Consider the following 15,905-nt stretch of genomic DNA (forward strand, 5'->3'; position numbering starts at 1 on the left):
AGCGCCCAGCGCGTTCTTGACCGATTCCAGAGCGGCGAGGCGTTGAGCATCCGACTCTTGCGTGACGATGTGCGAGCTGGGAAGCGAGGGGGCGATAGAGACCTTCGGGATCGAGGTGCCGTAGCTGCGAGTCCCGACAAATCAGCGTTACGCGGCGTCCGGAAGAAGGTCGGAAACGCACCTCTCGCCAAGCGGCTCGTCATCATCGTCGAGCAAGCTCCTGCCCGTCCCGCTCCTCGGCTCGCCAATCGCCCTGTCATACCCCTCAGGCGGCATCGAGTACCCCTCTTCATCGACCCTCGCCGTCCCAGGCGTCTCGACCGGCTCCGCGCTCATCGCACTCGCATACTGCGGCGACGACGAAGCTCCAGCACGCTCATCAAAGTCGCTGAGCTGCGTACCCGCCCGACTCGGGCGGCGGAAGAGCGATCCGCCAGGCATGAGCGACTTGCGCTTCTCCTGCTGCTGGCCGCTGCCCGTGCGCTGCGGTTCAAGCGGGGGCGGCATTCCTCCTCCCGACGGACCACCACCGAGCAAGTCACTCGACCCGCTTGCGTCCGTCTCCCTTCGCTCCCCCATCTCCGGTCGCGGGACGGGCGGCGCATCGCTTGGAGTCGAGAAGGAGGCGTATTTCGCTGAGTTGGGGATCGAGGAGGAGCGGTCGCGCGCTTTGGAACCGCCGAGGAAGGAGGAGAGTTTGCCGCCGAGACCGGACTTGGATTCTTTCGTCGAGCGAGAGTCGTCGGTCGTTGGCAGGGTGAGAGGGGCGGCGGGAGGGGGAGCGTTGCCAGGGCGAGCTGTAGCGATGGGAGTCAGCTATGGCAAACGTTCGAGAAGATGCGGATAGGCAGGAGACGCGCGACGCACACATGGTCCTCGAGCGCTCGACACCCGTCGCACCGCTGACCGTACTGGCCGCATCATCCCTATCGAGGCAGCTCCCGCCCGCCGCCGAGCCGAATCCACCTCCCGCGCCACTGTTGACGCTCGCCGTCTCTCCAAACTCTCCAACCGGCGCTAGTCCATTCCTCCCCGGTCCGCCCGCCGCTCCACCTCCCAACTTCATCCCCTCCCTCAACGCCCACTCCTCCGCCTCTGCACTCTCATCGACGCCCAAAACACGAACAAGCAACCGCTCGCCCATCTCCATCCTCTCCCTGCCCAAATCACTGGCGATCGTCCCGCACTTGACGAGGCATTCTTTGAGGAAGGCTTGGTGGGAGAGGTCGAGGGCTTGCGATTGGTTTAGGAAGGAGGGGAGGGAGGAGGTGAGAGAGGAGCCGAGAGAGGAGAGGGCGGATTGGGATTGGAGTTGCTTTGAGGAGGCGGATTTGCCGGACTTAGTCGACTTGGCTTGGGCCTGCGAGGCGTGGAAGGAGTGTGTTAGTGGGGAAAGGGAGGAAGGTCGCGCAGAAAGGAGAGACTGGAAGAAAGCGGGTGATACTCACCTTCTGCACCTTGTCGACGAGGCTCTCGTACTCCTTAACGCTACTCGCGAGCTGTCCCTCTGCCTGATTCCATCTGGTCCACTCCGTCTTGCCCAGCGAGCTCCTCAGCGGTCCCGCAACCTCCTTCTCCAGCTTGTTACGCCAAACGTCATGCACGCGCGCCTGCTCAACCACCTCTCCCTCGAGCTGCTTCTTCACACCACTCCATCCACCGCCAAGCTGTTTCTCCAGCGCCGAGTCTCCCACTCCAAGCGCCTCAATCTCGCGAAAGACCGTCTCCTTCCCCGCGCCTTTCAAGCGCTGCGAGAGCTTGTTGAGCGACTTGATGTAGGCATCTTCGAGGAGGATCCGTTCGTGGAAGTACGAGGCGAGGTCGGAGGTGAGCGCGCGGGAGAGGGAGAGGCGCTGGTCGACGGCGTGGAAGGTGGAAGAGGGAGAGCGCGATTGGGAGAAAGCGTCGGCGTAGAGGGAAGGGTTGGCTGACATGGTGGGCTGCGTGGAGTGGATTCCCTGGAGAGGATGAAGGGAGGAAGGAAGGGGGAGGCCGAGGACGGCGAGAGGGGACGGACGCAAACGGGGTCAATCGGGGCGACGAGGAAGCTCGGGAGGCTGAGCGCACCTGGACTATGTCTGTTACACTCGGACTAGTCGATGCGCGGCCTCGCACGGTCTATCTAGGCGGTGTGCAGGTCGAGAGAGTGGTCGGAAGGTGTGGTGGGGCTCGGTCCGCGAGGAGAGAGCGAGAAGGAGCGGTGCGGCTTGAGCAGTCTCACACTATGGACGTCTAGCAGTCTCGTCGACCTCAGCAGAGCTCAACAGCGCTCAACGGCCTGTGCGAGTTAATGTGAGGAGGAGAAGCGTCCGTCGTCATGAGCGCTGACACCCCTGGCACCGCAGATGTGCGGCTTGTACTGCCAGCTGTCCAGTTAAAGCTTGATCAGAATTGTCCAGCTGCAAGCGAACCCCCCTGAGCGACTTTGAAGGACCCCATCTCGCTCGCGACATCCTCTCTTCAGCACCACACTCTTACGGCTGAGCTTCTTGTCTTCTTTAGCTGACTGGGCGTGTGCAAGGGACTACTACAGCTCTGCCAGCCGACTCAGGGCCCGCCCGCACGCCACTCCTCTTCTCTCGCCCTCGACTACTCTCCCAACTCATCCGACGGCGAACACGACTCGCAGACGACGGGAGACTTGCGGTGGACTGAGGAGAGCCTCAGTGAAGGAGCACGAGCACAGCGACCACCGCCATGAGCGCACCCTCGACTCTACCAGACCACCTCGCCTACCTCTCAACTCTCGTCCTCGTCTCTCGCGCTTCCGCCTCGTCCTCAGCAGCCAACTCGACCAGCCCAGCCGGCTTCACACACGCGCGGACACTTCCGCTTCACACCCTTTCGCACCTCCTGCGGTCGTACCTCCACCTCGTCGCCTCGGCTGCTGTCGAGAGTGCGAACCAGGCTGGACGAACAAAGGTCAGCTTGTGGGACGTGGGAGAGGTGCTCGATGAGTATGGGTTCCGAGGAAGGGCAGGATTGGCGGAACTGAAGGAGGAGGCGGAGAGGGGACTTGACGGTGTTGAGGAGGAGGCGGAGCAGCTTGCAGATCTTGCAAAGGGCTTGCAGGGTGCGTTCCTTTCTTTCAGCTCATCCACGTCAGGCTGACGAGCTCTTGGACGATAGACCACCTCGCCCTGCCGCCGATCCAGCCCCCGCTCTGCCAACTCAGCTACGACCCGCTCGGCCCATCCGAACTCTCGCTCCTCTCGCTCGTCCAGTCTCTCCCTTCCGAAGACGCCGCAACACCTGGCGCGACGGACGGCTCGTCCTCCTCAGACGAAGAAGACGAGATCGCGTCTCCTCCGCCGACCCAGCCGCCGACGCAGGAGTCGGTAACGCAGATCAAGCCTGAACCAAGCTTCGATGCGATAAACGGACTCGAGTCGTTCGGGCTGGGAGATCTCGGGTCGCTGACAGGCGGGGACACCAACTTCTTCGATTCTCTCCCCCTTGGTTCCCTTCCTCCAACATCTCAAGGAGCTCCCGCAATCAACGGCATCGGCGACATCACCGCCTCGGTCTTCCACCCTCTCGATCTCGCCGGCCGCCCAATCGCCGACCTTTCGCTCCTCGGTCCCGCCTCACTCACCTCCCTCCCCTTCCCCATCGACGAAGAAGACACTCGCCCCTTCCCTGCCTGGCGCGACCCCACACAAGTACCCTCCTATGTCCCGCCTTTCTTCCCGCCCTTTCCAGGGATGGAGCGCGAGTCGCCTGAAGCGCTTGCGAGGCGGCGGCGGCGCGAGCGGGAGCGTGAGAGGGACGCGTTGGAGGCTGCGACAGGCCAGCAGCAGCAGCAGCAGGGTGCGGGCGCGACGGTCAGTCGTGCGGCAGCGGCGTTGATGCTTGGTGCGGGAGCTGGAGGAGATCCGTGGCAAGAGGCGATTCCCTACTCGGCGAGCAGTCTAGCGACGATGGCGAATGAGTTTGGACACTCGTTGCCGACCCCTTCGAGTCCGCATAGCGGGAAGGGCGGGAAGGACTTGCCAAACGGAGGACCGGGCGGGAAGAGCAGGAAGAAGCGACGGAGGAGCTTGTCGCCGCCGCCTTCGACTTCCACTTCGCTCGCCGCGTTCGAGACGATCCAGCCTCTGATGCCGCACCAGCCTTCCTTTTTGCGGACGAACCAGCTGCGGCGAACGGCGGCGGGTTACATCGCGTACAATCAGCGACACCCCGAACTCGCCATCTCGTCCGACTCGCTTTTCGGCTCGCTCCCGTACGCGCAGCCTCTCCGACAACCGACGCTCCCGCCCGGATTCCTTCCCGACTTTGCGCCGCCCCTCATCCACCCTTTCAACACAAACCTGCCCTTCACCGTCTCGAACCCGGTCCCTTGCCACCCCGCCGCCTCGACCTCGATCCTCCCCGCTCCCCCTCCAAACCCTCGCATCCCGACCGTCCTCTCCTCCATCGCGCGCGAGCTCTCCTTTCCTCTCCAGTTCGACACCCGCCCCGGCATGCGCGACCAACTGCACCCGAACATCGCCCTCTTCGCCCGCCTGCGCCGAATCGGTCCGCCAGGCCCGCTCGGCCCGAAAGGCGAGGCGCTCAACTACGAGTTCATCGGTCAAACGTCGCTCGTCGCGCTCTCGAATGTCGAGTGGCCTGAACGACGGTACAACGCCAAGTTGCCGAAGCGGTTTGGGGCGGAGGATCCGGATGCGGCGGCTGCGGCTGGTGGAGGTGGGATCAAGTTGAAGTTGGGTGGTGGGACGGGCGCAGGCGCAGCGACGACGGGCAGGCAGACGAGGGAGGGAAGCATGGCGATCTCGACGCCGTGGAATACGTTCGGCGGCTCGCCGGCACCTTTCCTCGGCAGCGGGACGGGCGCGACGCCAGGTCCGAACGGCGTCACTCTCGGTCCTTCGTCATCCGCCTTCTCCGCCTTCGAGTTTGGCAGTACCAGCAACATCCCGTTCACCTCGACCGCCTTCCCTACCTCGACTCCCGCACCGACGGACTTCCCCGCCGCCCAGCCACAAGCAGACTTCGACTATCCCGATTTCCTCCTCTCCGCTGGCGGATTCAGCGCCGCGCCGACACCTGTGGGAGGAACGGAGCTGGATTGGGCGACGATTGCGTCGACTGCCGCTTCGGCTGCTCCAACGGTGACGGCGACGAGCGCGATCGATCCAGCGCTCGAGAATACATCGGCGCCCCTCGCGTCGACCTCGGCTTCAACGAGCGCGACCGACCCGTCGCTTGCTGGCGAGACGGCGACGACCTCGTCGGGAGTCCCTGCGCCTCCTCCTCCGCCTCCATCGCCACCACCCGAGCCTACTCCCGCAGAAGCGTCCGGAGCACCTGCACCCGCACCCGCACCCGCACCAGCGCCAGTAGGCGAGGACTCGGCACAGCACGAAGCGGACGGAGCGGATGCGTCGATGGACATGGACGGCGTGGAGGACGCGGTTTCGCGAGCGATCCAGGCGAGCGTCAGTCAGGGAGGGATGCTGTTCTCGATACCGGGGATGGGCGGCGAGCAGCAGGATGGGCACTAGCCGCTGAACGGTCCGCAATTCGCAAGTTCGCCGACTTAGGCTCGCCCTTGAGAGGTACCTGCGGTCGAATATCGGCATATAGCGCGATGCGAAGGCAAGCTGGCGGTTTGGCTGACGTTGCGAGCCGCAGGCGCATTTCCCGAGCGCGAGCAAACGAGCTGAGGAGGTAAAGCACGAAGCAGACGCGATGAGATACGGCCTGAGATGACGATGTTACGAGGCGAGGCTGTGACTGCGTGGGTTGGGAAGCACAGAACGGAGGAAACGGAGGAGAGGCCAGCCCAACCGTCCGGCTACAGTACTTCGCGTCTTACGGGGACAGAGTGAAGGGGTAGGAGACCCAGGACTCGTACGACGAGGTGAGTGTTGGATCCGCGGTGATCTTTAAGGCGCTGGCGAGCATGCAAAGGCGTTAGCTCATGTAAAGAAGCAAGAAGGACATGGCAGGCGAAGGAGGGCGCACCGCACGAGAACGCGATACTGGACACTCTGTTCCATCTGAAAGGCCGCTCGATTAGGTACGAAAGGGAACTGCCGCTCCGTGAAATCGTTTGGGGCCCGGTCGGCGAAGTAATCGCGATGCGAAGGGAAAGCGATTCTTGCGATGCTGCCGACGACGGGCGTGTCGCTGAAGAGCGGCGCGGACGCTGAGCGCTCGTCATAGGTGCGCAAGGAGGAAGCCATGGCCGTAGTCGTCGTTGAGACAGCGCGTCGATCGAGGCGACTCGGAGGAGATGCCTTGCGACGCTGAGTCGGAATCGTAGTTGGCGGCGCATCCGAAGACAAGATGACGTCGACGGAGAAGAAGCGTGTGCCCGCAGCAAGGCGTAAGAGCACGGTGAACTCTTGCGACGCGCTAAGGGCGCCGGCAGCGTCGAAGATCGTGAAGTTGTCGGAGGTGATGAAGGGGTAGGCGACCTCGCCGTAGACTCTTGCCGTTGAGTCAAGGACTATGAGAGGGACCATCAGCTATGCGTGCAACTCGGCGAAGGGGAAGGTGGATGCACCTGGCATGTCCCGCATTGCGGCCGCTAAACCGAAGTACGGGATGTGCAGCTCTTCCGCATGGTTGTGGTCGTTGCTGCGCCCGCTGATGTCAATGAAGCCGGAGTAAAGAGGAAAGCGTGCTAGTTCCACGGGACTGAAGGACGGTGGGAGGATGGTGACGGAGAATGAAGAGGTTTGGCCCGGTTTGACCGTGATCTGCTGCGTCGAGAAGGTGACGTGTTCAGCTTGGGGAATGATTGGCTGCGGCTTCATGGAGATGAAGGGGTCGGTCGAAGCGTTGTTGTCGTAGGTGGCGTAGGCTTGGGTTGATGAGCTCGAAACGGTGTACTGCATCGAGAACGCATTCGTGTTGCGTAGCGTGATCGACTGTGTCGCAGCGGGAAAAGCTGTATCGTTGAGCATGAGCTCGAAAGGCGAAACGATAGTGCGAGTCGAAATCGCCTTGTCGACCTGGACGAGGCCGCCACCTTGAAGGAGGACGGTCTCGACCGTCGTAGCATTACGTGCAGCCGGGAGCTTACTTGCCGTTGTTGTCAAGAGTGCGCGGATGTCAGCCGAAGCGAGGCTGTCCGACTTGCGCTGCGACAGGATGAGAGCGGCGGCGCCGGCTGCGAAGAAGCTGTTCAGCTGGAGGCTTTGCAAGCGAGAGATGAAGCGAACTGACCGAGAAACGGTGCAGACATGCTTGTCCCGGAAAGGACGCCGAAACCGCCCTCGCTGAGCGGCAGAGTCGAGAGAATGTTGCTACCGGGCCCTGCGAGGGTGGGCTGGCCGAAAAGCTCGAATGTAGGGCCCCAGTTTGAAAGCGACCTGTCGATTAGGCATCAATCTAGCGATCAAGCATGTATGTGAAGCGGAAAAGCAGATGCGAACCAAAGAAGCCCGCTCGAAATGTTGTCGTCAATGAAGATTGGTGCCATGCCTTGCGGGAACGAGATGCGGAGGTTGCCTGAGCGAGAGTTGTACCATTCGAGTAGCTGTCATCCGAAGTTGTGAGGAGTGGACAACCTTCGCCTGCGGAAAGGTGACCTTCCGCACCTTCGTGCCTTCCTCGTCGCGTAGCGAGGCGACTACCGCTAAGCCAGTTGTCCCAACTTCAAGATCAGTGGTAAGATTGAGTGCATCCGGAGTGTTGTAGACAAGCGCAATTTTGCTGCGGGAGGAGAATGTGAGTTGGTTGGGCCGCAGGGAGACGAGCGGGAAGATTGACGCAACCCGCCCTTCGACGCAACATTGGACATCTGCTCAACGGAGAATAAGCACTAATTCCCGCGAAAAGACTGTGCGCACCTTTGTTTGCAAGGGACAGCCGCCGCGGCGGACGACCGTGATCGAGGCGGACAAGTCGGGCGTGCTGGCAGGGAGCGACTCGCAAGCATCGGCGGATACTGCAGCTGTCGTGCTGGTGAAATAAACGCGGTAGCCGTCGTTTGAAGCCGAGAGAGTCGACGTGTTGAGTGGAGTGGACGAGAGGTACGGCAGGACGCCAAAGGTGTCCACTTGAGCTGGGAATGCGGGCAACTGCGCAACGTTGACGGCACCGACACTGATAGCGCCCGTACTCGATGCCGGAGACAAGGCGAAGAACGGGCCTGCAGCACCGCTGTTGCCAGCCGAGACGGTGATTGTGATGTTTTCCTGCGTCGTGAGCCGCTTGATGACGAGCTGGGTAGGGTCGACATCAAGCCAGCCAATACGAGTGCCCGTCGAGAGATTGATGACGTTGACGCCATCGTTGGCCGCGACGAGCAACGCGTTGACGATCTGCGAACAGTCGGGATATCATTCGGCTAGGGCTCGCGCGGAAACGGACGAACTCGATCTTCAAGCCCCGAGTTATCGCAGCCAAGGACGCGGTAGTGCCCGACCTGCACGCCTGGAGCGACGCCGCTGAAGCCGAACGAGTTGGCAAGCGCGGCCATCGTGCCCGTGACGTGCGTACCGTGGTGATTGCAGCTGGTGTACGGGCTCGGACCCGGTGGATCGGTCGTGTAATCGCCGCCGAAGGAGACGAGGCAGCCAGGACCGAAGCAGCCGCCCAAGATCGGGTTGAGGTAGTCGACGCCGCTGTCGACGATCGCGACCTTGATGTCGCTCGAGCCGAGGATGCCCTGGTTGTGCAGGTTGGCGACACCGGTCATGACGTGTGGATTGAAGGTGTCGTTGGCGTAGGCGGAAGGGGGAGGGAAGTTCGTGCCGCTGCGCTTCGCGAAAGGTGCGGCGTCGAAGGTAGGCGACTCGGTCGTTTCGGCGCTTTGTCGCGCCGATGTGCGAAGAGGTGCGGCGCCTCGGAGAATACGCAGAGGCCACGCATGCTCAATGCCCTCGATGCCGTGCAGTCCTTGGAGGATCTCCTTGACGGTCGATTCGCCGCCCTGAGTGAGCTCCTCCAACACATTCGGGTCGTCGATCTTGATGACGGCGCCATGGAAGAGCGACGGGCGAGCGGTGAGCTGGCGAGTGGCCGAAAAGGTTGGGAGAGCGGTACCGTTGACGTTTGACGAGCGCGAAGCGAGGTACGAGAGGATGCGGGAAAGGTGCTGTGTGTCGCGCGCGATAGATCGAGTCAGCAAGTCGTCAAGCGAGTTGACCGCAAAGACGAGAGGAAAGAAGGAAGAGGAAGACGAGCACTCACAGCGACTCCGTCCCGCTTGCTTAGCGATCCTCCGCCGACCTCGATCAAGAACGAGCCGGGCACAATTTCTTGGCCTGCATACGTGACCGGTACGTTCCGCTCAAGCTGTGCGGCTCTGATGGAGGCGAACGAGGTGAAGGCGAGTTGCGCGAAGATGACGAAAGCGAGCCAAATGCGGAGGGCGGCCATGAGCATTCCAAGCAGGAGCAGCTAGGGACTGGCGAAGTGCTCGCGACGAGACGCTTCGAAGCGGAAGAAGTCGCGGGTCGAAGGTAGAGAGAAAGAAGCGACGGGAGTGGTCGATCACCTGCGGGAGATCGACAGATTAAGTTACCGCGACTCACGGGCACCTGCGGCACGAGACACGACTCCGCTGCTTCTTCGAGTTCTCGAGCGTGTCTGAAGGTCGAAAGCGGTACACGGAAAGCATTTTCGTCCCGCATGGCGAGGGCGGATCACGGGGTCCTGCGGGGTACAGTAGGCGACGCCGTCGAGCGTCACGCCAAGCTAAGCGCCAGCTTTTCGATGCCTGCCGGGAGAGTGTGCAGCTCGTAACAGTCCCGTCGGAGGTCGATGAAGACGGAGGGCTGCAGCGTACGTTCGCGGTCGAGGCAGAAGGTAGTCTAGCTGGCCCACAAGTCGCTGAGGCGTGGCGGTGGTTTGAGCTGACTGCATCACAAGCGTCGGCTGTGACTGACAGCGGGCTGAAGCTGCGCAAGCGAGGTCAGCGGGCTTGTCAAGGGTTTGTCAATGGAGCAGAAACTGGAAGTCACGTACAGGACTGAGTCGGTCCGACAAAGCTGAGGTCAACAGCCTCCCTTCCAAGTCTTTCCAGCAGATCCGTCCACGGTGGCTCGTCTCGGCGTCAAGCCAGCCAAGGAAGCGCTTCGCCAGGCCATCTTCGCGTGAGACGACAGCGAGACGCACCGGCAGACTGGCGCAGGTCGCGCGGATGCACTTCGCCCCGCAGAGCGCGAGGGAAAGAATGGGCAGAGGCAATGCCCTGCAGAAGGGAAAGCGGATCGCAGAAGGAGATGGAGATGTGCATGTCGAGGGACCAGGCGAGTTGGGCAAGCGGACCGGGCGAGCGCGCTTCGCTGGGCGACGTTGGCGGAGCGCAAGGCCCGCGAAAGAGTCTGCGACCATGTTCAGGAGCACGCAGGTCAAAACCAAGTCAGCTTCGTCGACCTCGACTTCAGCTGATGAAGGGATCAGCTCTGCGAACCGCTCGACTTTGGGGTGAAGCGGCCGTCGCAGAAGAAGGAAAGAACTCACTAGCGAAGACTGCTGGCTGCCACACCCGCGCATGGTCACGGAGCACGCCAGAGAGAATCGGGCGAGCGGAGGCGGTTGTCGTCGGTCCAGTCGGAACTGGCGGGGCGGAGCTGAGCTGGTCGTAGCGAGCAAGACGAGGCAAGACCTTCAGCCAGACGCAGTGAGCGCCATGTGGAGCGATAGTCGCAGGTAGGAGGGAGAGAAGGAACAGCAGGCGCAACTGTCGAAATTCGCAACGATAGCCCGCGCAGAAAGACACGAAAACAACTGTACTACCCGTTCCTACTGCTCTAAGCAACGACTGCCTCGCGAGCCCGTCTAGCCGGCGCCGGCGCCGCATTCTCCTTCGCCTCCTCGCTCTCCTTCCTCGCCCGCTGCCGCTCCTTCTCCTTCGCTATCCGCCCGGGGTAGCTCATCCCGCTGCTCAAGATCGCAGCGCTGCTCGCACGCCGCACGCTCGGCTGGATCGGTCGGATAGGCGTCTCTTCGTTCCCGGCATGAAGAGGCGGAAGCGTGAGGTCGTGCGAGAACTCTTCGTCTTCGGTGTCGGTGGTCGCGCGGCTTGCTGGGACGGAGATGGACACTCGTCGAGCAGTTGTCGCCGCAGCCTGCTGCTTGTCGGCGGGGAAAGGCGTCGTCGCATGCTGCCGCTTCGAGACGGACGAGCGGCGAGCGGAGGTCTTGCTGGTGCGACTTGATGCAGGGACAGTCGGAGCGAGGACGGAGCGCGAGACGCTGGTGGAAGCGATGGCCGAAGCGTCGACGACCTGCGAGACCGAAGTCGCCCTCTCTCGCTCAAGCTTGAGGGACGACATCTGTCGCTTCCAGTGCGATGCCTCCTGCTGCTTGGCCTGTACGTGACGCGCGGGGGTCAGCATGGATCTGATGGCAAAGTAGCAAGCCGCGCTGCTCACGTCGAGGGCGATGTTGAGGCCGAAGACGTCTTCCTCGAGCTCGGCAGCGCGCTTCTTGAGCTTGGCGACCTTGACTGCGCCGAGGCGAGAGCGTCAGCGAGATGGTCGGGAAGCAAAGAGAGGAGCGGAACGAACCCTCGCGGTCGGCTGAGTCTCGTCGCAGCTTGGCGACGAGGTCGCTGAGCCGGTTGTTCTCCTTCTGTAGCGCATCGAGGTCCTTCTTGAGTCGACCCGCTTCGCCTTCCGCTCCGGCAAGCACCGCGTCGCGCTTCGCAAGCACGTCGGCGCTCTCCAGGCGCTGCGCCTCGAAGTCCGCCCGCAGACTCGCCAGCTGCTCGTCCTTCGCCGAGGCCTCGGCCTCGACGCGAGCGACAGCCTGCTCGAGATCGGCCATGGCGGCAAGCGCAGCCTCGCACTGCTTGACCTGCTGCGCAAGCTCGACCTCCTTGGCGTTGGCGGCGCTGACGGCAGTGTCGCGCTCGACTTCGGCGGCGTCGAGACGAGCATACGTCGCCTCGAGCTCTTCGTGCGCGAGCGCTTGACTGCCAAGCGCCTCCTCGAGCTCCTGCTCTTTACGTTGAAGCTGAGCCTCGAGGTCCCCGTTGGCGAGCTCGGCGTGCTGGCGCTCCTCCTGGACGGCGCGGGCGAGACGGTCCACCTCTTCGCGGCGCGAGCGAAGCTCATCGCGCAGCTCGGCGACCGATGCATCGCGCTGGGCGAGCTTTTGACGGGCGAGGTGGACGTCGCGGTCAACCTCCTGGCGGATCGAAGCGACCCGGCGCTCGACCTCCTCCTCGACCTGCGCCTGGTCGAAGACACTGCCGCGATTGCCAGGCGACGTCAACTTGAGGTGCTCGATCTCCTCGCGCAGTCGAGCGCAAGCGTTGTCCCGCTCCTCAACGTCAAACGCCCACCTCGCCTTGACCTCGTTCTTCTCTCTCTCTACCTCCTCCCTCCGACTCTTCTCCCTCTCTACCTGATCCCTCAACGCGTCCCTTGCCTCCTCGGCTTCCTCCTGCGCAATCCGCGCATACCGTAACCTGATCTCCCCTTCCCTGACCTCGGCCGTCCGCGCATCCAACTCGTGCCTCAGCCGCTCCAAATCCGCTTCGAGAGCCTGTCTCAATGCTCGATCGTCCCTCACGCGCGTCTCGAGTTCGTCAGCGAGGAGACTCACAGTCTCCTCGAGCGCGGCAATCTTCTTCTCATCCTGCTTGACCGACTCTCCCTCCTTCGCACGCAGAGCCTGATCTTCCCACTCGAGCGCAAGTCGCTCAATCTCCTTCGCCTCCGCCCGAGCCTCCTGTACCTGCCGCTTGAGATTCGCAACCATCGCGTCCTTGTGCTCGACCTCGTTCTGAAGGTTCGTCACGAGACTCGAGAGGATGAACCTTTGCGAAGCGGAAGTCGCGAGTTGGTCTTGCTGAGTCGAGAAGAGGTCTTGCAGCAGCGTGGCGGCGCGAGAAGGGGGTGCGCCGGCTGGCCCTGAGCGGGCCAGTTGGAGGAGGAAAGGGTTCTGCGAGGGGGTGACGGGGTTGCGAGGGCGGGGGATCTTGGATGCTGAGCGTGGAGTCTTAGGCGGGAGAGCGGAGGCGGTCGAGCGGCCGGGCGTGGCGGGAGGAGCGGAAGAGGCAAGATGTTTGGCGGCGAGCGAGAGCGAGAAGGTCGGTTGAGGAGGAGGCGGGTCTTGCGAGCGAGCACGCAGGCGACGACCTGATCCGCGCTTAACGGGCGTGTTGGCGTCCGACTCGGGTTCGGTCTGCGTGCGGCGGAGTCAGCAAGCGGCTTCAGCGTGCGCTTGACAGGAAGCGGACGCACCACCTCGACAATCGGCGACAAGAACACTCCCCTCGCCTCCGGATGCTCAATCACACTGTCCTCCGCATCCTCCGCGCTCTCAACCGCTCGGATGCCTCCCTCCTCGCGCGCGACTTCGACAAACCGACTATCCCCCAAACCCCTCAGCAATCCCTCGACATCCTCTTCCTCGTCCTGCTCCTCCTCCTCCTCTTCTCGCTCCTCCTGCTCCTCGTCGACGATCCGGCTCTTGACGATACTCCAATACTCGCTCCTCTCCCCCTCCTCGCCTTCCTCCTCCTCCTGCTCTATTTTGTCCTCCTCCTCGCGCTCCGCCGAGGAAGTACGGTCCTTTGGACTCTCCTTCTCCCCCCTCTCCAGACGCGCCCACTCTTCCCCCGCCGAACGGGAAAGACCTGACGATGCGCGGGTGGACATGAAGAGGCGGTAGAACGAAGTCGAGGACTGGCTGTTTTGACCCGTCGAGTTGGAGGCGGGTTGCGAGGTAGATTGGTCGGCCAGCGAGGAGGTAGAGGAGGAAGTCGAGGCGTCTCCTACGAGCGTCACCTGCGCAAGCGGCGACGGAACACGCGGAGCAGTCGAAGTTGCTGCCCTCGGAGTGGCCACAACTGTCGGCGCAGGCGACGCAGCCGGCGCAGGTTCGAACGTCGTCTCCTCCTCCTCCTCCTCCTCCTCGCCAATCTCCTCCAACACCCCAATCTCTCCTTTCTTCCCCGCCACTCCCGGAGGAAGAGGTTGGCCGACCTGGCTAAGCATGAGGAACGACTTTCCCCCAAAATCGGGGGCGACGAGGTTCGCTGTTGATGCGCGCATGAGGAGTAGCTCGTCTTCCTCTGTGCCGGTGGAGAGGTGCGCGAGTGAGAGGGAGTCGTCTGCTGTTTCTGGCGCTGGGTCGGAGGAGCCGGGCGGTCGGGACGTAAGATCCGCTTCATCTGCCGTAGCCGAGGAGCGCTCGGCGATGGCGAAACAGGCGGACGTCGAAGCCTGACTGATATGCGAGACAGAGGAGGCGAAGATGAACGGGTTCGATTCGTCGAATAACATCGGTCCCGGTCCCGGTCGCGCTCCCGCCGCCGAGTCGAGTGTCGATTCTTGAGGCTTGGGCGGAGAAGCCGGCGGCGAAGGGGGCTCGACGAGCGACGAATCCGGACTGGGGATGACAGCCTTCAACTTGCTCAAAAACGACGCTCGTTCCTCCCCTTCCATCCCTTCCACCTCCTTCTCCCGCTCCTCCTGCTCATGCGAGTGTTCAAGAGACTCATCTCGCTCGAGACTAATCTCCCTCTCATCGTCCCACTCCCTCCACCTCACGCTCCTCCCCGTCCCCGGCGTCCTCGGACGCTTAAGAATCCCTTTCTCTCCTCCCGCGGTCGCCTCGGTAGGCGATTCGAACGACGGAAGCGCAGGAGGCGGGGGGAGCGACGGAGCGTGAAGGAGCGGGGAGGGGCAGAGTGAGAGGGGAGAGAATTGGATGCGCGCTACGTGCGGTGGGAGGGTCGAAGAGGAGGATGAGGAGGACTTTTTGGAGGATTGCGCGGCGGAGGAGGAAGAGGAAGAGGATGAGGCGGAGACGGAGCGAGAGCGCGCGGGTGTGCGGGTGGTTGGAGGCGAGTCGGGGACGAGTCGTACGCCTCCGCTCGGAGTGCCCGTCACGACAGACGGGGCGGGACTCGTACCCGCCGACCCAGGACCAGGCGACAGCGAGATAGAGGAGGACTGGTCCCCGAAATTGAGAGAGGGCATTTCAGCCGAGTCGAGGTGGAAAGACGAGCCTGACGAGTCGGATGCCGTGCGAGCCGGACTCGGACGGTTGGGCTGGTGATGAAGGCGCGGAGAAGGCGCAGGCGACTGATTCGGCGGTGTAGCGAGCGTCTCCACCTCTTCCTCCCTCGCATCTCTCGAATCCCTCACGCCCAAACTCGCCCTCCTCCCAATAGGCGATTCGTCCTCCTCCTCTCTCCTTCTCGCTAATTCATCCAAACTCCCCACGCTCGCGCTCTTGCGGAAGACGGAAAAGTGTGGATGGGCATCGAGGACTCGCTGGATGGTTTGGTTTCCTGAGGCGGAGAGGGAAGTGGGCGAGTAGTGCTGGGATGTCGAGGCGGAGGCGGACACTGAGCTAGGACGGTGAGGAGAGGGCGTATGTGGTGAGTCTGCTGCTGGAGAGTGAGGGGTGGGGAGGTTGAGCGAAGGGGTCCGTGAGTTCGGGTGTCGCCCTCGTTGGGCAAGGAGAGGGTGCTCACCTGCGTCTGTTCCACCGTTCGCCTCTGCTGAACCCTCCTCCGCCGCGCCTGCCGCGTCGAGCCGGGTATGAGACGCCGAACGGGCGAGGAAGCCCTGCACAGACGATGAGAGCGACGCAAGCATTGCGCGTTTAGTGGGTCGGCTGAGTGCAGTCTAGCAGACAGTCTCGAGCCAATGCACGCAGCAGAACCGGCAGCAGGAGGTGTTGTAGCGTTGAAGTGCTCGGTCGAGGGGACGAGGCTGAGCAAAACAGATGAAGTCGGCGAATTCGATGCACGTGCGTCGAATTGGGTGGATTACGTAATCAGTCAATCAAGGACGCTTTGCTTCTTGGCAGGCTTGCTTCGCTTGCTTGGACTCGTTCGCAGCGCTGTCGCTTGTCCTCCTCGAGTGCACTCTGCCTGCTCGAGTCTCCCTCTCCACCAGCTACACCGCGAGCGACTCTGGCTGGCACGCACTCGCCTCGGCTTCGGAGCAACGGGCGCCGCGCTGCGCGGAAGC

At 62.8% G+C, this 15,905-nt stretch overlaps 4 protein-coding genes across 4 annotated transcripts in view; 1 reads left to right on the forward strand and 3 right to left on the reverse strand.

Annotated features, from left to right (window-relative positions):
* RHTO_03335 (Fps/Fes/Fer/CIP4-like and SAFF domain-containing protein) overlaps positions 1-1,934 on the reverse strand; it is a gene marked incomplete at both ends in the record, with an annotated part of 3,169 nt that extends 1,235 nt beyond the window's left edge. The window contains 4 exons of the mRNA XM_016417006.1: positions 1-124; positions 178-797; positions 868-1,360; positions 1,449-1,934. The exon at positions 1-124 is cut by the window's left edge and continues 1,235 nt beyond it. Coding sequence (XP_016271535.1) covers positions 1-124; positions 178-797; positions 868-1,360; positions 1,449-1,934 — 1,723 coding nt within the window. The remainder of the gene's footprint in view (positions 125-177; positions 798-867; positions 1,361-1,448) is intronic.
* Positions 1,935-2,697: 763 nt separating this feature from the next.
* RHTO_03336 (Bromodomain transcription factor) lies at positions 2,698-5,510 on the forward strand (the record flags this gene model as incomplete). Its single annotated transcript, XM_016417007.1, has 2 exons — positions 2,698-3,073; positions 3,130-5,510. 2 exons carry the CDS (start codon positions 2,698-2,700, stop codon positions 5,508-5,510), a joined length of 2,757 nt encoding a protein of 918 aa, XP_016271536.1.
* Positions 5,511-5,820: 310 nt separating this feature from the next.
* Positions 5,821-9,348, reverse strand: RHTO_03337 (subtilisin-like protease; the record flags this gene model as incomplete). The annotated part of the gene is made up of 10 exons (XM_016417008.1): positions 5,821-5,902; positions 5,974-6,460; positions 6,518-7,126; positions 7,183-7,328; positions 7,392-7,495; positions 7,557-7,671; positions 7,734-7,759; positions 7,809-8,282; positions 8,336-9,058; positions 9,154-9,348. 10 exons carry the CDS (start codon positions 9,346-9,348, stop codon positions 5,821-5,823), a joined length of 2,961 nt encoding a protein of 986 aa, XP_016271537.1.
* Positions 9,349-10,718: 1,370 nt separating this feature from the next.
* Positions 10,719-15,527, reverse strand: RHTO_03338 (uncharacterized protein; the record flags this gene model as incomplete). Its single annotated transcript, XM_016417009.1, has 5 exons — positions 10,719-11,279; positions 11,343-11,416; positions 11,478-13,101; positions 13,161-15,316; positions 15,404-15,527. The coding sequence occupies 5 exons, from the start codon at positions 15,525-15,527 to the stop codon at positions 10,719-10,721; spliced, it is 4,539 nt and encodes a 1,512-aa protein (XP_016271538.1).
* Positions 15,528-15,905: the final 378 nt, after the last annotated feature.

The sequence above is a fragment of the Rhodotorula toruloides genome, assembly GCF_000320785.1.
Source record: "Rhodotorula toruloides NP11 unplaced genomic scaffold Scaffold20, whole genome shotgun sequence".
Classification (NCBI taxonomy): Eukaryota; Fungi; Basidiomycota; class Microbotryomycetes; order Sporidiobolales; family Sporidiobolaceae; genus Rhodotorula; species Rhodotorula toruloides.